The following is a 25,516-nucleotide window of genomic DNA, read 5'->3' on the forward strand; positions in this document are numbered from 1 at the left end:
TGGAAGACCGTGAGTTCTAGCCCCACCTTAGGCACAAAGACAACTGGGTGACTTTGGGCCAGTCATTCTCTTGCAGCCCTAGGAAGGAGGCAATGGCAAACCACTTTGGAGAACCTTGCCAAGAAAACTGCAGGGACTGGTCCAGGCAGTTGCCAGGAGTCAATGTGGACTCGGTGCACAAAGTCTATGAAAGAAAGAAGTTAGTTACAGATACATTTAACCCACTTCAGAATGCAGAAAAGGCCTATCAAACACTGTGGTTGCTCTTGGCCCTGTCTTTCAAGACCACCTATTTTGGCTTGCAGGAGAATTCCTCCTTGATTTCTAAGTATTTGACACTGGGGCAGAAGAAAGATGGTGGCCCTCACAGGCAGGACATAATGTCAGCTGAGAAAAACGCTCAGCCCATTAGACCGTAAGGCATATCAGCTGTAGAGGGTCAGGGAGGTCCTCTTAACTAAAGTAGTTATCAGTCAGGTTGGCTGTAGATGACGGCTGTGCTCCAACACATCCTGAAATGGAAAGTGAGCTTAGCAGCTGAAGCACCCCCAAAATCATGAGGGGGCTTTTAATTTTGCTTCAGAAAATTATCAGATTTTTTTTTTTCATACATAGGAAAACAGCAGCAGGAAAATCAGTGCACCCTCTTAACTCAGAAATCTTTGCATGTGCTTCAAAGGACACATTCCAGATCTTGGTTTCATTGCTAGGATATGGGGAGCAGCATTAAAGATACGTTTCTGAGAAGTCAAAATTTTGAATTGTGCTCAACTTCTGGTGACTTCATGACATACCCACGTAGTCTTCTTAGCTACAATACTGCAGTGACTTGTCAGTGCCTTCTTGCATGATTCTGTTTGAATTCACAGTGGCGATTACAGCACTGAGATATTCTGCTAGTCCCCTGTCCAAGTATTAACCAGGCCTGGCACTGCATAGGTTCGGAGCCCAAACAAGGTTGCAGTCACTCCAAGTTTAATGCTTATGTACCTTTGTGAAATAAATTATTGTAAATTAGAATTATACTGTCACTGGTATTTTGCTTTGCAGCATACTAGCTTCCCATTTATTTTTTTAAGTATCTTTGATATGTCAGATAGGTGCCAACATCATTATTTTTCTCTAAAATGAGGGGCCCACTTCATCTTTGCAGCCTGGCTAAATAGCTCACCTACCTGTGTTTTTATTCTTACCTCAGATGGAACTCAAGCAAGCCGTAGTTCTGCCCTTTCCCAATTGTAAGATATCTAGCAACCATTAAGAGAACTCTATACCTGCAGAATTAAAAAGCTCAGCAGCAGACTAACATAAAGGTTAGATTATGAAAATGTTTGTGCAAAGCTGCAGATCTTTCTATCAATCTAAGTTTTAAAGAGGAGGAAGTAAAACTTAAGAAAGACTGCCAGTAAGTCTAGCTCATGAAAAATCAAGTATTTTTTTATCATGAAGGACTTGAACCTTGCTGTAAAAACTAAACAGCCCATCAGTAAGTTGTGTACCAACACACTACGCTGGTTACATCCAGACCCCCAGTGCATGAGTGAACACCTCCATACATTGTCATTTGATTACTGCTGTCACATGCCTGTTGATCTTTTCATATCATAGTTCTCTTCATCTAGGTACCATTCTGAGACCCATCCCCAGCCATTCCTGCAGACTTCATAAGAGCTGTGCTGATAAAACATTATTTAAAAAAAAATTCAGCTTAACAGACATAAAAGGACTTCAAATCAGAAAGTATTTTATTGATTACAAAACTGCATTCTTGATAATATCTCCCAACTTGGAGAAACTAAACTGTTACCTCCATCCCATGCCCCAACTGAGTATGACCCAACAGTGTCATCAGCTGCCAAGGGCACAAGGGCAAGATCTGCTCAGAACTTAAGAAAGCTGTCAAGGAAAAAGGGGTTGCTCATACCTGGACAATTGATCGCAGGTATTTTGATGGCCTTACTTAGGATGCCCTTGAAAAGAAGGCACCCTCTGTACAATGGAACCCCAAAGATCCATCAGCAGTCCATGGCTCATCGGGATGTCTGCTCTATCATGGGCTTTCTTCTAGAAGGGTCTCAAGGGAGGATAGTAGCATCCTTGGAAAAAGCAATAGTCTGGAAATGAGTCATGTGTTCCTAATTCCTATTTCCTCCTTGCTGCTCAGACAAGCAGGGATAAGTAAGCAGACATCAGAGGAGTACATCAACTGTGCCAAGTGCCCAACCTACTTCAAAAAAATAAATGAAAATCCTTGGCACTCTACACTCTAGGCCTTTTCACTAAAAATTGCAAAAACAGCACATGTTAAGTAACCCTTTTGCTCCCTCCTTCCAAAATGTGTAACTGCATGATCCCAGGGCCACCTATTCTTTTTAGCAGCCTGAATGGCTTCGCCAAATCCCAGATCTCGGATATCAGGGGCCAAGAGATGCTGGGCTATAACTCCAGACTGTAAACTGTTGCACATAACGCCCTTGATGCCGAGGCTGCTGAATGAAGCAGCTCCCATCTTACTACCAAAATGTCAGATTTGTTGCAAGCCAGCCTTTGACCCAGGTCAGCAGCACACTTCTCACATGAAGACAGAGAAAGAAGCAACTGAAAGCACTTCACTAGACCTCACTAGGACAGCTCTTACCTAAAGGATCAAGAAAAGGGCAAAGAATGCATAGGCAGATCAGGGAAATATTTCCCAGTTTAATGTTCCCTCTTCCATGTGTTGAATTAAAATGCCTATCCTCTCCATCCCATATAGCCAGTGTAGGGAAAGAAGCAAGTTGGGGAAGGTCACTTTGGAGAAAGTCATGCGATTGAGAAATTATGAAAATGGCATTTCAGGGAAAGATGGTTACTTGCACTCCTCTTTTTAAAATAGAGTAGACAAGGTTCTGCTTGGCAGAAGCATGAGAGTATCCTTTATGCAGACTAGACTACTGGGGACAAGCAAATGTCCTCCTCCAATTGCTTTGTGATGTTACTTTAACAGAAGATAAACAATGAAGTGACAGGTACCCACAAGGCAGATGGGTGCATCTAAGGAGCTATAAGGTATCCAGGAAATGTTGCCAGTTATGTCCACTGTCCCCATCCCAAATGCTGATGATGAAAGATGGAACAAGACTTTAGATGGCTTCCCAGCAACCCCAGGAGAGAGCCCATAACCACTTGAGGGCTGCTTAGCAGCAGCAGACCTCTACTCCGTGGTTGCTAGAGAAATGGTAACAAGCTTCCTCTGCTTCCTTCAGTAAAGGGCAGGAGAATGAAATGATGGAGAAACATGCAGACATTTAAAGTTAAGCAAAGCATCTCCAGAGCTACAAAGCAGATCTTGAAACCAGTTGAGTGTTTTTAGCCCGATCTCCCAGCAATACAGGCCAATTCATTCAATAAGAAGTCCGAAGTTGTGATGCAGTAGTACCAGTTCCATTGCCATCAACTATCTCCATTAATGGAAAGCTCATCTGTGGCCAGGAGACCTTCTCTATCTGCATCTCTGGCTGCAACCCCTGCTGGTGGCCTCCCCCAGGGCAGGCGGGCAAGGAGGGGCTGGTGCAGTCCATTATAAAGGGCAGCTCCAGTGAGGAGGAGGAGGAAGCCAAGGATTTGCAGTCCATGAAAGGCCTCCCAGCCAATGGCAAGGCTGACAACCCAGATGATCATGGTGCGCAGGCTATCAAGTACCATCCGGGTGGTAGCGCTGATCTCTTTTGTGACACTGATGCCAGCAAAGTTGAAGAAGGCAATGCTGCTGATATTGCCCAGCAGGGCTACAGCAATGAGTGGCAGGTGGCCAATCTGACAGAAGGCGTCTATAGCATCTTCCAGGACCCGCCGGGGGCTACCGCTGAAACTGCCCCCAGGAATGAAGTACATGGGTACCAGGATGACAGAGAGAATGATGAACCCAAAGAAACCTGTTAAAAAGGAAGAAGAAATGAAGAAGATTGAAACCCAGGAGAATAATGAGTCCAGGTTATCCTCCAACTGGCTCCTGTCAAAAATTTAAAGATGTCTTTGAGTTGTGCTCAAGTCCTGGTGATCACATGGACGTAGACATGCAGTTTCCTTGGCAAGAGTAAAGAGATTGCTTGCCATTGCCTTCTTCAGGATGCTTTTTTGCTCTCCCAATCTGGCTACACCTCTGGAAGTTCCTGCTAGTCTCCCACCAGACCCTACTTGGCTTCTGAGCCCAGGGAAGATTGGCCAGGCAACCTGCTGAACCTCCAGGAGACATTCAATCTAAAATTCTTTCCAGTAGTCACAAAGCTGCCTTCTCCAACCTGCAGCTGTCTGAATAGGTTAAGACTATTACTCCCAGAATTCTCAGTTTTGCTGTCTGGGAATTCTGGGAGTTGCAGTCCCTACATGGCTATTATAAAGCCTCAAGGGAAGTGATTGCTAAAAGGAGGGGATATTTTTCCACAAGCAAGAAAGGAGGAAAACTGGTCACTTTTGGAAGAGTAAGAGAGTAGGCAATTCTCAGGTGCCATCAAAATCTGAAAGAAGGAAACTTACATAACTATTTTGCATCAGTTATTTTGAAGAGCAGTGTATCTCTCTTGCAATAGCAGACCTTCCATTTTTGTCTTCTTCACTGTCATTTTCAAGCAGCCATTCTCTGCTATGACAGCTTTTAACTAGATATTCCAGGTTAACACTTGAAACTCCTGTCCAGAATGGCAATTATGAATTTAATTTCCCACTATGCTGTATCTAAGTCCCATGCCTTTTTCAGTCCCAGACAAAAAAGCAAGCTAAAAAGTTTATATAGGGCACAGATGAGAAACCTCCAATTTGCCTACTCCATCCACCTATGGACTCTTTATATCCCACCTTTTCTTCAGGGGCCCAAGGCAGCTTAAATAGGCATCTCCCTTCCATTTTACCTTACAACAATCTTGTGAAGTAGGTCAGGCAGAGAAGTGATTCACCCAAAGTCACCCAGTGAGGCAGATTGTGGATTTAAATGTGGATTTCTTTGGTTCTAATTCAAAACTTTAAATCACTATACTCAATTATAGTGACCTCTGATGGGGAATGCCCACCATTTACTTTTCCATGCAGTGCACAATTTGATGGCTTTGAAATGCCACTTAAAATGGTAGTACTGATGCAGACTTTCAGTAAGACTGAGGAGACTTTCTTTGAAAGTGGATTTTGATGAACTGTAAACATTTGGTCCATGCGGCAATTCCTGCCACAGCTCTTCTATTTATTTTGGTCACTGTTGTTCTTTTCTTATTGCTGATTGTTTTAAACCTTCTTTAAGATGGAAAGCAGCACACAGATACTTTGATTTTTTTTTTAAAAAGGCAAATGTGTGGAAAGACCACCAATATCTCATTAGAAGCATAAGTTTCTCCATTATCCAGTTTTTGGAAATCTGCAAAGGACTAGGCCAATGGGAGATACAGAGATATATGGAATGCAGAGTCAACCTGGAGAAAGGAGATGGAGCTGTATTTCACAGATACCATTCTAAGAAATGTATCCCTTCCCTTGTTTTTATAGATCTGAGTCAGTCATAATGAGGAATTGAATCATAATGATTGGGAAATCATCTCTGTCCAAATTTGGAAAACTAGAGCTAACAATCAGAAATTGTGTTCTTAAGGCTCTTAACTATAACCACTGAAACACAGAGAAAATGGCAGCTCACTGGCCAAAAGCTAAATTTCTTTTCTGAGCTCCTCCAAAATAGCAGCCAGTGGGTGCCTTTCTGTCCAGGACATTAACGGAGGTTGAGTGACTAGCATTCCTACCACTTTGCCAGATCTAATTCAAGGTGCTGCATTAGCCTTTCATAGTTCATAGAATTATAACAATTATGGGGGACTATTTGGACCACTGAATATTCGGTGCAGGAATACAAATTAATCCCATTATTCCATGTCCTGTACACTGAGGCAATAGAAATAATCTTTTGGGGGAGATCCTTTCAGCCGCTAATTCTCTGCTGTTCATGATGGTCTTCATAGAACATAGAAGTGGCCCAACTGTAGCAGCAAACTATTTATGAATCATCTTTCCATTCCATCAGAGTTGGTAGCCCATGATCCATGTGACCCCAGACCTCCATCTGTGAACATACCAAGATTGCTTACATACCTTCGGTGCCAACAGCCTGCAGAGGGTGAACATTGTGTTTGTAGACGAACTTCTCCTCCAGCACCATCTGAACGGCCACAATAACCTGGGCCATAATGATGAGAAGGTCACCTATGGAGAAGCAAGAATATAAGCATTCCATAAGGAATATGCTCCCTCTCCCACTTATTTACTCTTTCAAATCCTGAAAGGAAAAGTATGTGAAATAACAATCTAATCTGTTACATGTGGAGATAGATGCCCTATGCTTCTCTCTTTTCCCCATACAACTTTTATTGTTATTTATTACATTGCATATTAGTTTTATTGAAGCAACTTAATTTAATAAAAATGCGTGATATAAAGTAATAATCTAGGCACCTAGATTCCATTTAGCTATGTGCTTAATGGCAAACAAGATTCTACTCTTTAGTTGTTCAATATAAATATTCGAAGCCAGTTGCAACAGCCTATGGCATGGAATGCTCTAACTGTGAGTTGCAGGAAGAAATTGTTCCTGACCTGCTGCCAATCCATCTCACCAGAGAGCCCTAAGCTTTAAATATCTGTCATACTATAGCAATGATCTCCAGAGATTGTATCTGTGCTAAGATCAACCATGTGCTTAGTCAGGATGCAGCCCATAAATGGAGGATGACTTAGACTCTGGAAATCTTCTCCTTAAAAGTTATTTTGGAACTATATGAATACTCTTTTTAGCCTAGATAGACCAATAGTAGATAATGATCAATGACCTATAAATTCAAATGGTAAGAGGTACAGTATATTTATGCTCTGTTTTGGGGGTGTTATTTGCAACATATATATCAATTTCCCCCAAACAGCTCTCCAGAAGTGTCAGACCAGAACATCTGCAGTTCTTGGTCAATGATTCCGTGGGTTGGAAATGTTGGGGGCTGTACTCTGGCACTATGTGTGGGAAGTCTGAATTAGAGTGATGAAATCTAAACAGTAAGTAGGGGGACACTGGTTCTGAACTAAGATGTCTGGAATTGGAGAAGCAGGGAAATGTTCCAAACTGAACACTGCAGTGCTAACAGAAGGAGAGGGTAGCATGGTCAGGAAGTATCTCTGGATACTGAGGACATGTGGCAGGAAAGTGAGCCTGTGAACCTCTGGCTGAAAGTGAGGAGCATGAGCTGTAAAGGAAAGCATTCTCCAGGACACCTGGAAGGCCACTGGTTTTAGAAGACACTCCCTGCATACCTGTGATGATCTCACTGAGTTTGTGGCTTTCATCATTACTGTTCAGCAAATCTGCCAGGCCAACCACCACCAGCCCTACAATGGTGATCAGGATGCCCAGCCACTGGCTCAGGACCAGTTTCCTCCCCAGGAAAGCTACTGAGAGCAGGCCGGTGAAGATGATCACAGCTCCACGCAACATCTGAAAGCTGGAAGCGCTGGTCATGTTCAGAGCTGGAATTGAAAAATGGGTAGTGGGGAAAGAGGGGAGAATGGTGATTAGAGAAAAACTGGCAGCAGGAGAGACAAAGTACACTTGGAAGCTGGGCTGCAGATGGTAGGATCTGATACCCCAAACAGAAGAGCTTATGTTGTCTCCCACTCTTTCCAGACATTATGGAGCACCAAGAGTTTTTCTTCCTCCAAGATGGGAGAGCAGGGGAAGAAAAATGATGGTGAAGGGGCTATGCAGTACAGAATAAAGAGTGCTTCCATGAGGGATATCCTTCCATTTGGTCTCCCCGACTTGTAGGTGGTTATATCAAGAGTTGTGCCTCACATTCCACAAAGTTATTTGGCACTCTCTCTTGGCACTCTCTTTTAAAACTCTTCAGCTACAAACCAGTGTCAGTTTGTGCAGATATTTAAGCAGCCAGTTATTAAAGATAATTTAAACAACCAGATATTAAGTCCTGATTAAAATCAGTTAGTTAATGGGAGAGTCAGACATACTTCTCAAGGGAGTTCTAGAACAAAGGGGTCACCTTCAAACTACGGTGCTGAACAAGTGTAATTTACCTCTATTAAAAACAAGATCAGCTTATTAACATTTACGTTAGTACACTACTAATTTCTACTTGTCACAGCACTTATTCTGAACCACTTGCCTTTCTTGCTGTATTAGACACAGCTGCTTCTGAATGGAATTATGATTGTCTTTTTTAAAACAGACAGACATACAAGAAAACAAGCAAATATTGCCAGAAACAATTGTGGTTGGCACGTAGCCCTTCTTGAAACAGCCCAACGGGTAAGAAGGCCCTGTTTGCCCTTTCTAAGATTAATGATGCATCGAGGATTAAAACCTCCTTTTTTCATATAGGTTGTTGGCACTGTTTTAATAGGAGAATAAGTTAGGACTAGTAAGACAGCAAAAAGCAATAGTCCAATAAGCACTGCAAACATTATAGGATGTCTATGTCAAATAGTTCTGATTTATATTAAACAAACAAACAACATGTTTATTACAGCCCTAAGGCCAGATACAATAAAATCATATAATAGCAACGATCTTGTGTGAAAGGTGCCCTGTGCAAGCACCGAGTCATGTCTGACCCTTTAGGGGGATGCCGCTTTTGCGACGTTTCCTTGGCAGACTATAGCGGGGTGGTTTGCCGTTGCCTTCCCCAGTCGTCACCTTCCCCGGCAAGCTGGGTACTCATTTTACTGACCTCGGAAGGACGGAAGGCTGTAAATGTAAATGTAAATCTTATACTCACACACACACATAAATACACATACCAAAAAAACCCCAATTAGTATAATACGATCTAAAATTAATTAAGAATGAAAATACTAAAATAAATTGAAATAAAATACTACGTTAAGAAATTCTAAATCTAAGTGATGGTGCAGCATATTGTGCAGATGGTAGCAAAGAACTGGGCAACCTGGGAGGATATTTTTGGGTCCTTGTCCAAAAGAAGTAGCATTAAATAGAAATCACACTCCCTGCCTGGAAATTTCTTCAATAACGGATATATAAGGTCTGTCTAGAGTCCTTATATAGGGAACAGTATAACAACATATGGCTTAGGGTTTCTATTGATCTGTCACCACATGGACATAACTGAAGGTGCATAGGAGTACCCCTAAAATATCCAAAAAGGACTGTTGAGGGCAGTGTGTCCAGCCTGGCTAAAGTGAAAGCTTTACGAAATATCAAAATTGTGATGGATGATAAAAAAGAAGCTGGAACAATCCCTTCTGGAAGAAAATGACAGATATTGGGGCGTAGCACCTTACTTAAATTTGTTTGTTGATCTATATCCCAGATTCATTGTTTCAGGGCGGTTCTAGCATTATAAAATCCTAATGAGCACACTGTCCATAGAGAAGCCCAGCAATTTAATTTTATATAAGGCTTTTTTTTAAACTATGATTGTGAGGGCCCCAATACCAGGATCTTGAGAAATTCTCCAGACAGTCCATTAGGAAGCTTAAAGAATTCATTTATTAAAACCCAATTATATAGGACAGTTGCAAAGCTCTGAATAATGTTTTGGCGTTAAAGCATTCAAATTAAATCATTCCCTCTGACATAGTCTCCCCTCCCTGTCTCACAAACAAGCCAGTTCTCACTCCTGATCTCCCCACTCCTAGTTCCTTAGACTTAATTAAAGTCCAGGTGTCATCAGCCCATCCTTGGCTCTAATGGTTTGTGAAGGAATGTGATTAACTATCCTCTCTGTCTGCAAAGCTGCAAAAGCTGACACGGGTTTGCTCTTGCCTTGGCTGATGTGTGTAGCAATAGTTTCATGGCAGGCATGCAAAGCAAGCCTGACAGATGACTTAAAATGATCTCTAAATACTAATGGGGCTAAACCTAGAGGCAACAGAATTAACTTTAGCCAGAAGGTAAGAAGAAGGAACCATGCTCTGGCATCCAAGGAAACTATACCTATTTCTACCCGTAGAATGGCGTTTTTAATACTTTTTGGTACCATCAATATGGCTGTAATAAACTTATTCTGAATGGTTTCAATAATATTAAGCTTTGCAAGGGAGCAGATTTGAGAGCCATAGAGAAGCTGAAGGACTACCTTAGCTTGAAAGACTTTGCAAGCTGCAGGAATATAATGGGCTCCTTTTGAATAGTAGAATCTTGTAATAGCTGATGAAGTACGCTGTGCAACACTTGCCTGGTAAAGAAAATGAGCAATGCAGGATAAGGAAGCCTGGAACTGCACTCCAAGGTATTTATAGGTGTGCGCCTGTTCAATTGGAGTCCCATTTTTTTGCCATTTGTGAATCTTATGATGGTGTCAGGCAAAAACTAAGACTTTAGTTTTCTCATGATTTATTGAAAGTTTTTGATCTGTGCAGAATAAAGCTAGTGCCCTAAGTTTACTTTTCTCATTCCCACTTGTGAAGCAGACATAATGACTACATCATCGGCATACAGTACTGCTGGAGTTGCATGATCAGCCAAAATAGGTGGATGATGGGCTGAAACAGCAAGCGCTTGAATTACTGGACTTAGATACAAATTGGAAAATAGTGGAGCTAATATGCACAGGGCTGCAACTAGGGTCTGTGTCACCCAGGGCAAACATGGATTCCGCGCCCATTTTGGTGCCCCCCCAGTGCTCATTTTTGCACCCCCCAGTGTGGCGCCGGGGCACATGCCCCGCTTGCAACCTTGTCTTACACCTCTATAAGTCGGGACTGCTTTAGATAAATGTCCCCAGGAGGTGCATCTAATTTTCAGGAAAGTGTTTGAATAAAGTGACTGAATAAGAGCTAGCAGTCTTTTGTCAATCGTGGAATGTCTGAGACTATCCCACAATGTCTCCCTTGGTATTAGATCAAAAGCTGACTTAAAATCAACAAAAGTTGCAAAAAGGGAAGCAGAAGGGTTGGTAGAATATTTTTCTGCCAAATGGTGAAGAACAAACGATGATCTAGTGTTGAACGTTCCTCTCTAAATCCAGCCTGTTCTTCAGCAATAATATTTTCATTTTGTACCCAATACACTAAGTTTGAATATAAAAATCTGGCATGAAGTTTATTTATTGTGTTTAATAAACCAATAGGCCTATAATTTGTAGGGTCAAGTCTATTTCCTTTATTTTTGTATATTGGTACAACAATGGCCTGATTCCAGTCAGATGGAAATTGTCCTGTGTTATTAATGTATGTAAATAAGGTGGCCAAAACTGGGGCCCACCAGTCTTTATTTTCCCTTACTAATTCTGGGGGGATAAAATCACCTCCAGATGCTTTACCTGGTTTTAGTTGGGCAATAAATTCTTTAACCTCAGCTATGGATACTGGTGGCCAATCCAGGAGGTCACTGCAAGAGGAAATCACATCTGAGATTACAGCAGATTCCCTTTTAAAGATGTTATTAAAATGATCCTCCCATTTATCTGCAGTATTTGTGTAATAGGGCCAAACTGTCTATCTGTAAGAGACTGATTTATTAAATGCTGGAACCAAGTGGAATTCTTGAGCTTTGCTGCTAAAATTAAGTAACTCCAATTCTCTCTTGCTGTTTTTTAATCTTTAAGAGATCTTTATAATTTTTTTTTGAAATCTTAAGTAATTTTGAGGCATTTGCAGAATTTTCCTGGCGAAAGGAAGTTATTGCATTTAAGAGAGCCTTTTTAGCTTTAATGCAGTCATTATCATACCAAGATTTAGATCTTTTATGTGCATAAACACAGTTAGCTGTGAATCTTGTCAGGGGGCTTGAAGATTAACAATAATTGACTGATACAGTGATATTACTTGTTCATATGAATCAGATGGGCAAATCTGGGTACGCATTTGAAGCGGGGCTGAGGTCAAGATTCCAGATATAATTTTAGCCAAATCTTAAGACCATTTATTTTGCACTTGCCCCTTCATTGTAATGTCAATGGGGCAATGGGCTACTTCTAACGATTTGAGATTTGTTTTAGAATCAAAAAGACAAATTAGTGGAAAGTGGTCACTATCAGGGCGAGTTCCAATATAAAAGTAAGCTATATGATATACAAAATTCCAGGAAATCATAATATAATCAATATGTCACTCTGACAGTGCCATTAAATATAACTAGATCTAAACTGTCCACAAACTGAGCCAGACAAAATTCTGTAATATTACATTTTTGGTCTTTAGATTGTCTGGCTGATAAATAGCCCACATCAGTTTTAGCGGGCATTGGCCACTTAAAATGAGTTTGCAGAGAGGCATCAGATTGGCTAATATGTGTGTTAAAATCACCAGCTATTATTATATAAGTAATAATAATAATTATTACTATTATATTATTATTACTATTATCTGGGTAATGACATGATAGCAAGTTTACATAGGTATCACACTGATCCCACAAAGTATTTATTTCCCTATGCCCACGAACTGGGGGAAAATATACATTAACAAGTAATAGTGTAAAATTTAAATCTGAGTAGGAGAGCTAGAGCCACATTTGAGCAAGACTCCAGCATAAATACTGGGACATTGAGTTTAACAGAAACCATAGAACTCAGGCCACCTGATGGTCTACCTTTCTTTATACTGGGAATTGCATTCAAACTAAAGGGAATATACTGTATCCAGGTAGTAATAGATCCTCCATAGCCCATGTTTCTTGAAACAAAAGAATATTGAAAGAAGAAATATATTCCACAAATGGAACATCTGACATCTTTGCTTTCCAGCCTGCAACATTCCAGGAGAGGATAGAGATGCCCCCTTCTGTAGGATAGAGTCATTTAGAGTCTGAGGGTACTATCAGTGAATTAGCTGTACATTAGAGTCTTCTTCTGGAATGGAGCCAGAGTTGGAGTTTCATCTAGGGTTGCCTGTTGTGACACCACCTGAGTAGCTTCCAGTTGGATGATTTTAGAACCTCCAGTAGCAGTCTCCAGATCTAAATTTTGGGGAAGAAGGCTAGTAGGTTCCAAGAGGTGTAATAAAAGACCATCGTGTGGAAAAGGTCTAAGATCCAAAGAGCATTGTTCAGCATCTGTCTGTGGTATGGGGAATACTTCCTCCTCAATAGTTAGCAAGGTCTGGCACTCTCCAGCAGGCTCCCCATTCATCCCATAAAGGCTGGCGCAATTGTTATTTGGGTGGCGATTTCCATCCACTTCATTGTCCACTGAATAATGGCAATTTGTGTCAGTATTGGGAGACACAAGATCAATAAGTGGTTCTGCTGTAGCAATAGTGACCAGTAAGGTTTTCTTAAGATTTTCCAGTTTATGTATTATATTATCCTGTTCCTTCCTGAGCAGAGAACCAAAAGCACTGATAAGACCGGCTTCAGCTAGATCTGACACACTGTCATTTTGTAAGAATGGCTAACTCCCACAGCCTTGCTTTTTCAAGGTCATATGTGGGAAGGACAGCTTGTTAACCTCTGTTACAGTTTTGGAGCGCGATGAATTCTAGATGAAGCAAAGCCAGATAAAGAATTAACTATTATAGTACATCACGAAAACCTCTGATGGGGAAAATATGAAATGATACTAAGTATGGTCTCATCTTAAATAGCATCAGTGGAATAGCAGACTGATTAAAAGAGAGCAAAATCCATTTTCGGTTTTGTGTGGTAGGAAGCCATTCAATAGCACATAGATCTATCTGTCTGTAGTGACAGTGAAGAAGTTGCCCTAAAGAGGTTTTGATTGCTCTCCTAGAATCCCAACATCCAGTATTGAGACTATTCAGAGAGCAACCTGCTGTGTCTGAAGTAAATGGTTTTAGTTGCAGGGAATTTCCTCTTTTGAATCCAGAGAGGCGTTAGTCTGTATAAGACTCTTTACCTTATCAGAGAGTAGGGATTTATTAGTACAGTCATTTGGTTGTTGCCCACTTTTGTCAGTTTGTTTTACTTTAACAACTTGTCCTTTATCAGAGCACATGCCAGGAATGTCTTGCTTTGCCAGAACTTCTGCATTAGTTTTAATGGAGGCAGCAGGTCCTGCTGCGTATGTTTGAACAAAAGCCTCAAAGTCATAGATCTCAAAGTTCAGCAAATCTAAGTCATATTTTATAGCTGACAGCTGCTCAAATAGTGAGATGACAGTTTGAGGCGTAAGAAGACATTGCTCTGCCATAAATTCTGTTGTATTTTCCCATGGGAGCCTCTCCAAATTCTGATTTTGTATCTTATTTTTAAACTTATTTTTATTTGTATTTCCCTTGAAGTTATTAGGTGAGCTAGCAAGTTGCATTGGAGACACACAGTGAGAGTCCGAGAGGGAGTCGAAATTTTCATTTAGCTCTTCCCTGACCAATAGGGAGAGATCTAACAACTGTTGTTTTTCCAGTTCTGTTTGAAAGTCCCATTCAAGTGATTCAAGGGCTGAATATTTGTTGGAAGTGGGAGAAAGATTTGCTTTACTTAGTGTCCTTTTGTGTAAAAAGTTCTTCTGTCTTTGGTCGTTTAGCAGACTTTGAAGAGGAGAGAGAGCCCGGACTGATTCCATGTCGCTTTTTTATTTTTCCCATGTTCAAATCGGCTCAGATGCTTTTGCTTGCACCTTTTACTCCACAATCGTCTCACCGTAAAAAATTGTGAATATATTTAAAATAGTCTAATAGTAAGAATCTAATATAAAATCTATGGTAACCTAATATACTTATTTTAACTAAAACTATCTAAAGAAAACAAAAAATAGCTAAATTATACTATTATTTTAAATAGTATAATTTAGCTATTTTTTGTTTTCTATTTTTTTTAATATAAAATTAAAAGGGCAGGAGCATGGAAAAACATGTGCTGTTGGGCTGCTATGTTGGCTCCACCCCCTCCCTGATTTATATTAAAAAAAATTAAAGATGTAAGGGAGAGGAAGGTGTTTGTCAGCTCTTTCAGGCAGGCAAGCATCAAGGAACAGACACCTCAGGGATTTGACTTTATTGCTGTAGGATATAACAACAGAATCTTGAAAATCTGTACACATTCCTTGCCCCTTTTTAAGAACAAGGTCAAGGCAGCTCAATTCTGAGCCTCTTTCCCACACTTTCTACTTTCCCAGGGCTGATCAGTTGTTTTCCCTCTCCCTCCTCCCCCTCAAGGCCAGAGCTAAACTCCTCTAAAGTAGTGTTTCTCAACCTTGGCAGCTTGAAGATGTGTGGACTTCAACTCCCAGAATTCCCCAGCCAGTCCACACATCTTCAAGCTGCCAAGGTTGAGAAACACTGCTCTATTCTTAGCAAACCCAAAACCTGGGTTTTATGTACGAACAGCCATCTGAAAACACTTACCCACATACATGAGGCTAGTCCCTGTCATGTCACATAGCGCTGGAGGCAGGAAAAGCAATCGGTTGAAGGGCTGAGGAGGTGTCATGGTGGGCTCTGACCTCCGCCGGTCACTGCAGAGCAGGAGGTAGAAAACAGCCAGGCAGGAAAATTCCCCCAGAAACATGCCCACTGCCTGGAATGCAAGCCAAAAGGTTTGTGAACTTCTGGACTGTCACGGATAGCAGATCCCCAGCAAAAGCCACCATCTCCTCTCAACCCCCTGAGAACTGGGACAGATTACCAAGCTGGTTTGGATCAAGGATTTGGACTTTCCAATGTAGATTTGTGACCATTTTAACTGTTTTCTCTAAAATTCTCAGTAGATGGCATCACCTGCTCAATCATGATTGGCTTTGGCAGCTCAGCAAGATCAGATCTAGTTACAAGTTGGATGGGAGACAAGTAGGAAATCCCAGGAGTGTAGATGAGTTGAAAGAACATCTAAGAAGAAGACAATGGCCCACCATTTGTACTGTTGTGAGGAAAACTGTACTGATGTGCTGAAATATTCATCAGGACTTGAACTCAACTCAGTATGTTTACTTCTTTCTTTTTTCCCCATGACTGTGGAAATGGATCTGGAAACCTGCAGTAAGAACTTGAGGTAAGCCTGTTAAAATGCTCCATGAGCTTGAGAAATGCTGGCATGACTTATCACCCAGGATCACAAGTAAGGGCTGGCTATGTATATTTAATGGCAGCGGCACCCACAGCAATGGTCCCTGGCATACCTTAAAAAAGGGCAGGGCTTCAATTGCCCAGTTGGGCCTGTCATTTTGAACCGGTGACTACTGCTGACGATGTCTCTGCTTAGCAGGGGTGAAAGACCAAAAGGGCTCTTGACCTCATACGTGTTGATGAATGTTGGAGGGAAAATGGGCTTGCTTGTTTCCTTAAATTTGAACACTATAATTTTGCAGCTTTGACACAAAAAGGGAAAAGAAAAAAAGAGGAATTTTTAACACAGAGGTTTTGGGAATGCAGAATCTGAAGAACCTATGCTCATAGCATCACAGAAATGAGTTTGGACCAGTGTTCCTTTACCTCAGCAATTTTAAGATGTGTGGAACTCAACTCCCAGAATTCCCCAGCCATCATGTGATTTAAAGTGGTTTAGACAATGAAACAAAGTAGTGCAGAATCCTGCCAGTGTTACCTGCAGAAAGGGATGCTGGAAATTGTGTGGCTCTGTTCCACTGCAGCCTGGTGCCTTCAGCTTGTCAGCCCATCTGAAAGGAAGGGGTGAGGCTTCAGTTAGAGTACGTGTCCTCAAGCTTTGGATTTACATCACATTCTGGCACATCTGGGGTGTGAAATGTCATCGTAAAAGCTTGTGCAAAATGGCAATGGGCTCCAATCCGTTCATCAAACGGAGGACATAATCTGCTACAAACCAGTGATTTATCAGATTGCTACCTGCCATTCTCTCACCCACCCCTCTTTTCTTGTAGGATGATCTCTGCCTGTTGGAACCACATTGGGGACCTTAGAGTCAAACATACAGATACCTGTGCTATAGACAGAGTTGAGAATCTTGTGTAAGTAAGGTCTTGGAAGAAGTCAGCTTAGAAGTGGAGATATAACAACCCAATACAGTATTTGCCAAAACATTTCTATAATATTGCTCAGATGGCTTTCAGCTCCTGAAAAAGCAAATGAGAATGCCTCTCTCTCACTTAAAGCCAAACCTGTCTGCTTAATAGATGGGGTGGTGGCAACTGGAAACAGCTGTTTTCATTCAGACATTGAAGAAGACACTTCCTCTGACTTGGGTCAGCTCTGCTAGCAAGGCCAAGTTGAAAGACGTGAGAAGAACCACTCCTCGATCCTACATTAGTATTGCAAACAGCCTTCTCCAATCTGCAGCTCAACCCATCTGAAGAAAATCAGACTGGGAAAGGCTGTTCATAACCATGAATTAAGTGGTAGCCAGTATATTGGCTTTGCTCATCTTCTAAGGGGAAAAATTGCTCTGTGATACATTCCTTTGCCTGGACCTGCCCCCAGCTTAGATACCTAACTGCAAACAAAGGTGCAAAGAGTTTAGTCGCTGACTCCAGGCCAAATCTCTCCCTGGTTTCTGTAACTGAAACTCTGATATAACAGACAAAGTAACACAAGAGCAGATCTCTCACAGCTCAGGTGTCAAGTCTGCTATTCACCTATGCCAAAACTAACGTTTGGAGAAAAAAAAAAGACACCCAGCAGTTATGTCATATAGCGAGCACACACTAGCTACTGCTAAACCTATATTTAGCTTTTAGTTCAATATAGAAAAGCTAGATCAGAGGAAGGAGCATAGCTTAGTGACAGAGCTGCTCTGCATGCAGAATAAATCCTCAGGTTTAAATCCTCAACAGCTCCAGGATGCGCAGGGAAAAAGTTATGTTTGGAAATATGAAAAGCCTCTCTGCCAGTCAACACTGACAGCATCAAACTAGATAGTTCTAGATTCAATGTAAGGCAGATTTCTAGAAATATTTTTGCAACCATGCTTTGGCCAGGTTTTTCTATCAACGCCGGGCACAGAGAAAGGGCCCTCCATATATTGTGGACTGCACATCCCATAAATCCTTATTACTGGCCACGCTGGCCAGGGCTGATGGGAGTTACAGTCCACCACATCTGGAGGGCTTAAGGTTCCTCTCACTGGCAGAGAGGCCTGCCTCAAGTTGGTTGGGAACAGAGCTGCATTATGGGGTGTACACATTTTTCTAACCCTTCAAATTGCAGATACACCAATATTTATCCTCCCTCTTTCATTTAAAAGCACTGGCAAAGCATAGCTATTTCAGCACAGAGCATGACTTGAAAATGAGTTATGGGGATCCAATTCTATCTTTCAGTGAGAACAGAAATCATCTTTAAGAAAATGGGAAGGGGCAATTTCAAAGTAAAAAAGATTTAAAAAATGGCCACCAAAAGGACAAAAATCAGCTCTCACCAAGTCCTTAAAAATGCAGGTGTCCCACCCACTGATCAAAATGTATTTCTTAGACAAATAATGTATGCTTTAACAGTCTTGGAATGAAAATGCAGGAAAGAAACATGTTGATTAAGCAAATAAAATGCTGCAGAACTACTGAAAGACAAGGGTGATTCAAAGGGTGTCATCCAGTCTAACTAATCAGTGGCTGAGGTAAAAGCCTTTATAAAGCAGCCTCACCCAATCTGGTGTCCTCCAGATGTGTTGGGTAATTCCCATCATCCCCAATCAGCATGGCCATGTTATCTAGGATGCTGGGAGTCATAGTGCTACAGATATTGTGGGTCCCAGTTTTAAAGCACCTGGCCAGCTTCAAGGATTTAGCTCACCTTGGCAGGCCATGTGTTTCAATTATCAAAATAGTTTTAAATTTAAATCAAGGTTGTCAACTCCTTTTTTCCCTTGGGAAATCTGTTGGGGACCACAAGCCAATAATGCACATGGCTGAAGTAAGCAGAAGATGGGGGGTGGGATTCACCCATTTTGTTGCTGACCCCTCTCTCCTTTCAGAAGGGAGAGACAGATCTTACCAGAGGGACTCATGATGACAGTCCAAAGGCCCTAGATGGTTAAAACTGGTTTGGTTCACAAAATAGGCTTAACTATGCTCAGTGGAAAGTTTGTGGTTCAGTGTGCTGTGGGAACTCAGCCATTGTTTTAGATTGTTGTGTGAATTAGGCCACAGTATTAAGCAAAAGGGCTGAATTTCAGTGGCACAATTTCAGACTTTTTCATGGGACGGGGATAGGATTTTAAAGGTGAGGAAGGAAACAATTCCCATTCCCACTTAACACCCCTTCCCACAGAAATCCAAAAAGCTCTAGTGATCTCGCCAGAAAAGTCAAGTACCTTAATAGATGACCCAAACCTTGAAATTTTACCCATTCCTGCATCAAACCAAAATATGGATTATTTGGGCATTTGAACATGTGGAAGACAACAAAATGAGATACATAATGCAGTAACACAAGAGCTAAGGAATGATGGTAAAAGCTACATTCAGAATATTATTATGAGGAGGGGCCTGAAAGAATTAGGAGTATGACTGTTTAAATCAGTGCAAGGGGCAATCTGACTGTTGCAAACTGCTAAAGATTTACCCAAGACCTTGTAAATGCAAAGCCAATGAACCAAGACCTCTCTCCATCTTGCCAGTAGGTACCAGCAGACTGATGGAGTACGGGCAAAACCCAAGCTGGCCAACTACCTATTATTCATTACAAATTTATATGCCACCAATTCCCAAATGGCTCTGGGCAGACCCAGACATAATTGTCAAGCTCTTCCTACTGCCACTTCCCTCTAGGCCCCTTAAAATTCTTGGACAGGGCTATCTGATCATTCATAAATCACATGAGGTTGATGTACTATAACACAACATGTGCAAACAAGTTTAAAGCAGCTACTGCCAGAGGGTTTTTTTTTAAAACTAAACTAGGAGAATTGTAAAACACAGAAAACTTCCCCGAAATGTCATGACTTGGCAATCTTCCAGGATAGTTGCTTACTCAGCACTAGAGGTTGCAAGAAGGAAAAAAAATTTTTTTTGTGGCAGAGATTTCACTGATCAGATTTGTAAGGACTGGGAATATAGCTACAACTTCTGACAGTGACATGGACTCCTCAATGTTCACAACCATCAGAGGAAACCTATAGGCCAGAGTTTCTCAACCTTAGCAACTTTATTATGTGGACTTCACAGAATTCTGAGACTTGAAGTCCACATATCTTACTTGCTAAGGTTGAGAAGCACTGGCCTATAGGTGGAGGGAATGCAACCAGACATTATGAGGTAGACTTAAGAAGAACAGAACCCTCAGATTCAAAGCAACCTTTCCCATCTGGATGTCCTCAAGCACCTAGATGTGATCAGGTTGGCTGGGGTTTATACAAGTTGAAACCCAATCCATCTGGAGGACACTAGGTTGGGGAATCCAGCCATATTAATCGTAACACATCTATATGTTGGTCCCAAGCTGGGATCAATGGGGAGGGCTGGAGAAAAACCAATCCCCCAAAAGGGTGACACCAACAATGGCTCCAACTACTACACGAAAGCCTTGATTTCAAATGCTAGCAAAATTGTGTTGAAAATCATACAATTGGGTCCAACCACGAAAAAAGAGCTGCCCAACACACAGACTGGTTTTAGAAGAGGAAGAAGTACTTGAGATCACATTGCGGATGCTTGGATGGAACAAGCATGTGAATTTCAAAAGGATGCATATTCATGCTTCATTGACAGTATCAAAGCTTTCCACTGCACTAAAAAATTATCCAAGTATTTGTAAGAAATGAATGTTTCAGAATGCTTGATTCAATCAATAAAATCATTGTACAACAACAAAGAAGGGGCTGTCAGAACACAGACCAGTTCAAGACTGGAAAAGATATCTGGCAGGGCTGATTCTATCCCCATTTCTATTTGATGTACATACAGAGGCAGTTTTGAGGAACCTTAACTAAGATGAATCAAAACTGGAATAAAGATTGGTTGCAGGCAGGAACATTAATAATTTAAGAGATGCAGGCAACACTGGCCGAAAAGGAAGAGGATGTAAAACAAATGATTCTAAAAAGTCAAGGCAGAAAGTGAAAAAGCTGGATTGCAGCTAAACATCAAGAAGTTTAAAATAATGAAAACAGCTGGAAATGGTAACATTAAGATAAAAATTGACAACAAAGAAATTGAATTAGTCCAGGACTTTATTCAATCATTCAGTTCCAAAAATGACTGAACAGGAGACACGTAACCCAAAATTAAACAGAATATCACTTGGCCATGCTGCAGTGACTAGAAAGAAGTTCTGGAGCAGCAAGGCCATCAGTCTTAATACCACGTACAGAATAGTAGATATGACTGTTTTTCTATAACTACTTAGGGCGATGAAAGCTGGACAATAAAAAAGTAAATAGGAGAAAACTAGACTCCTTTGAATTTTGGGTTTGGAGATGTCTACTGTGCATACCTTTGACAGCAAAAACAACAAACAAGGAGATTTTAGATCACATCAAGCCAGAAATATCACTGGAAGCTAAGATTACCAAGCTAAGGCCATCTTATTTTGGCCACATCGTGAGATCAAATTCCTTAGAAAAATCAATTATATTGGGAATAGTTGGAAATACTGAATGAGACTGATGAAGAAAATGCTGGATTGATACTATCAAGCAAGATACTGGTTTAAACCTAGAAACACTAAATGAAGTTATAAATTATTGGAAAGAATGGAGACAGCTGGTCTTGAAGGGTCTGAAAGTTGGATGAGACTGAACAGCTAAAGGCAAACAGGCTGGGCGAGGCTACCTAAACATGATTACTCCCGTTTGTCAGGCACTTTCTATCCTCTTCCTAATAAGGTACAGAAATGTATATTCATTTCCATTCAGAACCCACCCCGACATTACATTTTTGTCCCTCTGATTAAATCAGGCTTCGGTACATTCCTCTTCATTCAAACAACTGTCAATTCAGTGTATTTTGCTTTTATTTTTCCTACTGCAATTCTGATAACCTGGAGTATTATAAACCAAGGGATAAGAATGGACATTATTCAACAGTTGGCTACCTTCTCAGCCCTGGGATTTGCTCTCTCCTCTCTCCCCTTTCTTATCCCCAGCAGCAATTCTTTTGTTTACCAAAAAAATCAAGTCCCAGACAGAACAGGCAAAGCAAACAAAGAGAACAGCAGATGATGAAGTTGAGGGATAAAACCTTCCAGGAAACTGGAGGCCCTTAATATGTGGAGAAGGAAGAAGCTTATTATCTCCGGGATACTCCCTTATATCTAATAAATGAAAACAGAAAGAAGAAAATGGGCATCTCCACGAACTGAGGTTTTCTTCCCCTTCTCCCATTTGCAATCAACTTACGCACACTGACACCCTAGCTTATATGGCTGCTGTCTGCATCTGATAAAATATGCTCTGGCCAGTTAAAGCAGATGCCGCAGTAAAGCTCAGTGGCAGAACGTATGCATCACCCTGAATTTGGTTCATTTGCTTCTAGCCTTATATCTGATCACACCCACTGTGATTTGTAAATCAAGGTGTATAGCAAAGCTTGTTGTATGAACCCAACCAATGTGGATTATTCCATTAGCCATGGTCAAAGAAACCTGGGTTTAGCACCATGTGTAATCCAGTCACTGTCTAGACCAGTGTTTCTCAACCTTGGCAACTTTAAGTTGGGTGGACTTCAACTCCCAGAATTCCCCAGCCAGCATGTGATAAATATGTGATAGGAGTATCAGAAGAGCTGTGCAGGATCAAAGTCCTTCTTGTCTCACATTCAGTTGTGCAATGACCAAGGAGAAACCTCTCAGAAGCTCTTAAGTAGGATGTAAATCATGGAGCATGGCAGTCTCTGGATGACATTTCCCAGAAAACTGGCTCAGTTCACATAATCCTGTAATGGGGTTGAGTAACTGTAATTCAGTGGGAACCCATACCACCATGATGACCAGGCCATCACATTAAGCCATAATACATTACCCTTATTTTTGGGGTGTATCAAGTAGGTGAACCAGCAACTATGGGTTGAAAATCTGGGTTAGTCCATTACATGAGCTCACCCCAACTCACCCCAACTGCAATTAATGTCTAGCCAACATGACTAACAAGAATGGCAATCAAGCAAGGATTAGGAAAGGGCCATGGCAAGAGACCCTTCCCCTCCATGGTTTGGCAGGATGGAGGATCTCGGTGACCTCATCACACACACACACACACACGCCATTCCTTACACCCCTTTCGCGAGTCTCGGTCGATCTCCGGGCTCTCTCGTCTGGTCCTTTTCTACGGCAGCTGCTATTCTCACGCCCCATCTCGCCCCACTCCCGTCCCGAGCCGACTCGGGCAGACTGGACGAGACGCTGCCGGGGCTGCCTCCCCTCGTCCCCCCGACTTACTTCGCGGAGAGCGTGTTGATGGAGCCGGTGACCAGCATCAGGGCCGCCAAGCAGAGCTGGTACCTGGTCCAGGCCATCGTCGCTGCCTCCCGCTCCCAGTCAGGCGGCCCCAACTAGCCCCCACAGCGGCTTGGGTGCATTTCCTCCTCAGCGCGTCACGTGACCGCCATCGATCAGCTGACGGCCGGCGGCGATCGCGGAGGCGCCCACACTTTGCAAAGCTCCCTCTTGGCGGAGAGCGTGGGGATCGGGGGAGGGGTGGGGAGCTCGTGATCGTTTCCTCCCTCCTTACCTCCTTGGAAGTTGAAGGATGCTTTGTGGGCAGGGTTGGATGGCAGAGGGTTCTCTTCGGGCGACAAGCGGAGTCTATGCGCTTTAACTGAAGGCAGGCAGGAGTTCAGCCGGTGAAGCTTCTGCTCTTAAGCTTGTTAATGTCAAGAAGGATTTTGTCCTTAGCTGCTGGCCTCCCCAACGACCACAACGTGCGTTGCTTGTGCTGCAGCCCTAGGGGTGACAGTTTAAAAACTACAGGAGTTGGAGGGAGCCAAGTGTTTTAGGAGAAGACGCAGGGATTTTGCTGCATACACGAAGTCCGTAAGGAATAGCAGAGCTGGGCAGAAATCAGGCTTGCTAGAATCCAGATACAAAATTGAAACTGCAGACAGGGAAGAATAAGGAAGTATTTATAATAGAGGCCCCTGTCCCACATCGGCTCATCTCAAAAAAACTAAGGAGAATTAGACTTGGTTAATACTTGGATGAGAGACCACTAAGATATGCCACTCCTGAAGGCCAGACTAAGAATTAGAAAAAAAAAATCTTGAAAGAAAGCAATGGCAAACTATAGCAGTACTATTGCAAAGAAAACTCCATGGATATGCCCAAGTTATCAGGAGAAATCCAACACAATTTGTCTTTTCTTCTTTCTTTACAAGCCATGCTTCCGGCTGGTGAGATCAAACCTCTGAATTGCCATAGACTGGAGATTCTAACTCCAAATGTAAGTTGGCAGCACAATTGCACCAAGAACCAGAGCAAAGGGTAAAAATAATAGTTTTATTGAGGTTAGTTGACCATCAAGAGGCTAGTATTTTTTGAATGTACAAGGAGATGGTCCAAGAAAACATTCAAATAAATGACTTGCATTTGAAAGTCTGTTAAATCACCTAACATTCTATGAATAATGCCTATCTATGTGCAATCATCTTTGGCTACATCTCCCACCGTTCATTTCACCAGCCATCTCCTTTTACTATTTTCTCCTCCGCTCCAACCAATCTGGCAGAGCAGCATATTCTCTTGCAAGGGTAATGCTACACAAATTCAAAGGAAGTGATTTGTACTCCAGGAAAGCTTATGCTAAACCACTGTTATTTTATAAAATGTCACAAGACTTTATACTGTTTTCATTGTTTAGTCAGTTAACTTCTTTAGCTTTATTATATTGAATGGCCTACTTTGGAATAGTAGCAAGGCAAGTATGTAATGGCACAGGACTGGGAATGGTATAGCACACTGGGAAACTTCAGTGTCCTGAGGCCACACAATCGAGAGTGACTCAAGACTTCACAGTTTCTGGGAGTCTATCCCAAATAGTTCTGGACCCTAGGATAGGAATCCTAAGTTATGCAAAGCCAAAATGTGATTTGCTTGGTTTTGGTTTAGAATTATGTGTGAACCAAGCTATTGTGATGAAGGTAGCCATGGCTTAGCATTAAGTGGAAGCCATCCATTTGAGAGCCGGTTTGGTGTAGTGGTGAAGGCACCAGTGTAGAAACTGGAAGACTGTGAGTTCTGGTCCCATCTTGGGCACAAAGCCAGCTGGGTAACCTTGGGCCAGTCCCTCTCTCTCAGCCCTAGGAAGCAGGCAATAGCAAACTGCTTCTGAAAAGCCTGCCAAGAAAACTTAAGGGACTCATCGAGGCACTTGCCAGGAGTCAACACTGACTCAAAGGCACCAAAAAAAAAAAAAAAAGAAGACAGAGGTGCTCTTAATGTTGTGTTTATTGGTGGAAAAAATGATGGTAATTCAGGTGTAGGGAATTTTCTATAGTTCTGTTATGGTGGACAGATTATTAATTAGAGCAGTGTTTCTCAACCTCAGCAACTTTAAGATGTATGGACTTCAAGTCCCAGAATTCTGGGAATTGAAGTCCACACATCTTAATTTTGCTGAGGCTGAGAAACATTGAATTAGAGATTTTAGCTGCATAGGTTCTCCTGACCTTTTCAGGGATGGACAACTGATTAGCAAGGTTTACTTTCAGAAACTGGTGGAACTAAAAGTTTTCCTCGTCTT

At 41.8% G+C, this 25,516-nt stretch overlaps 1 protein-coding gene across 1 annotated transcript; it reads right to left on the bottom strand.

The window, feature by feature from the left end:
* Positions 1-1,714: 1,714 nt before the first annotated feature.
* On the bottom strand, positions 1,715-23,366 carry SLC35F6 (solute carrier family 35 member F6). Its single transcript, XM_063300300.1, has 6 exons — positions 23,218-23,366; positions 16,478-16,550; positions 15,283-15,454; positions 7,315-7,527; positions 6,109-6,219; positions 1,715-3,914 (listed from the first exon to the last, which is right to left on the bottom strand). Exons 1-6 carry the CDS (start codon positions 23,292-23,294, stop codon positions 3,433-3,435), a joined length of 1,128 nt encoding a protein of 375 aa, XP_063156370.1. The 5' UTR covers positions 23,295-23,366; the 3' UTR covers positions 1,715-3,432.
* Positions 23,367-25,516: the final 2,150 nt, after the last annotated feature.

The sequence above is a fragment of the Candoia aspera genome, chromosome 1 (genome assembly GCF_035149785.1).
Source record: "Candoia aspera isolate rCanAsp1 chromosome 1, rCanAsp1.hap2, whole genome shotgun sequence".
NCBI classification, from domain to species: Eukaryota; Metazoa; Chordata; class Lepidosauria; order Squamata; family Boidae; genus Candoia; species Candoia aspera.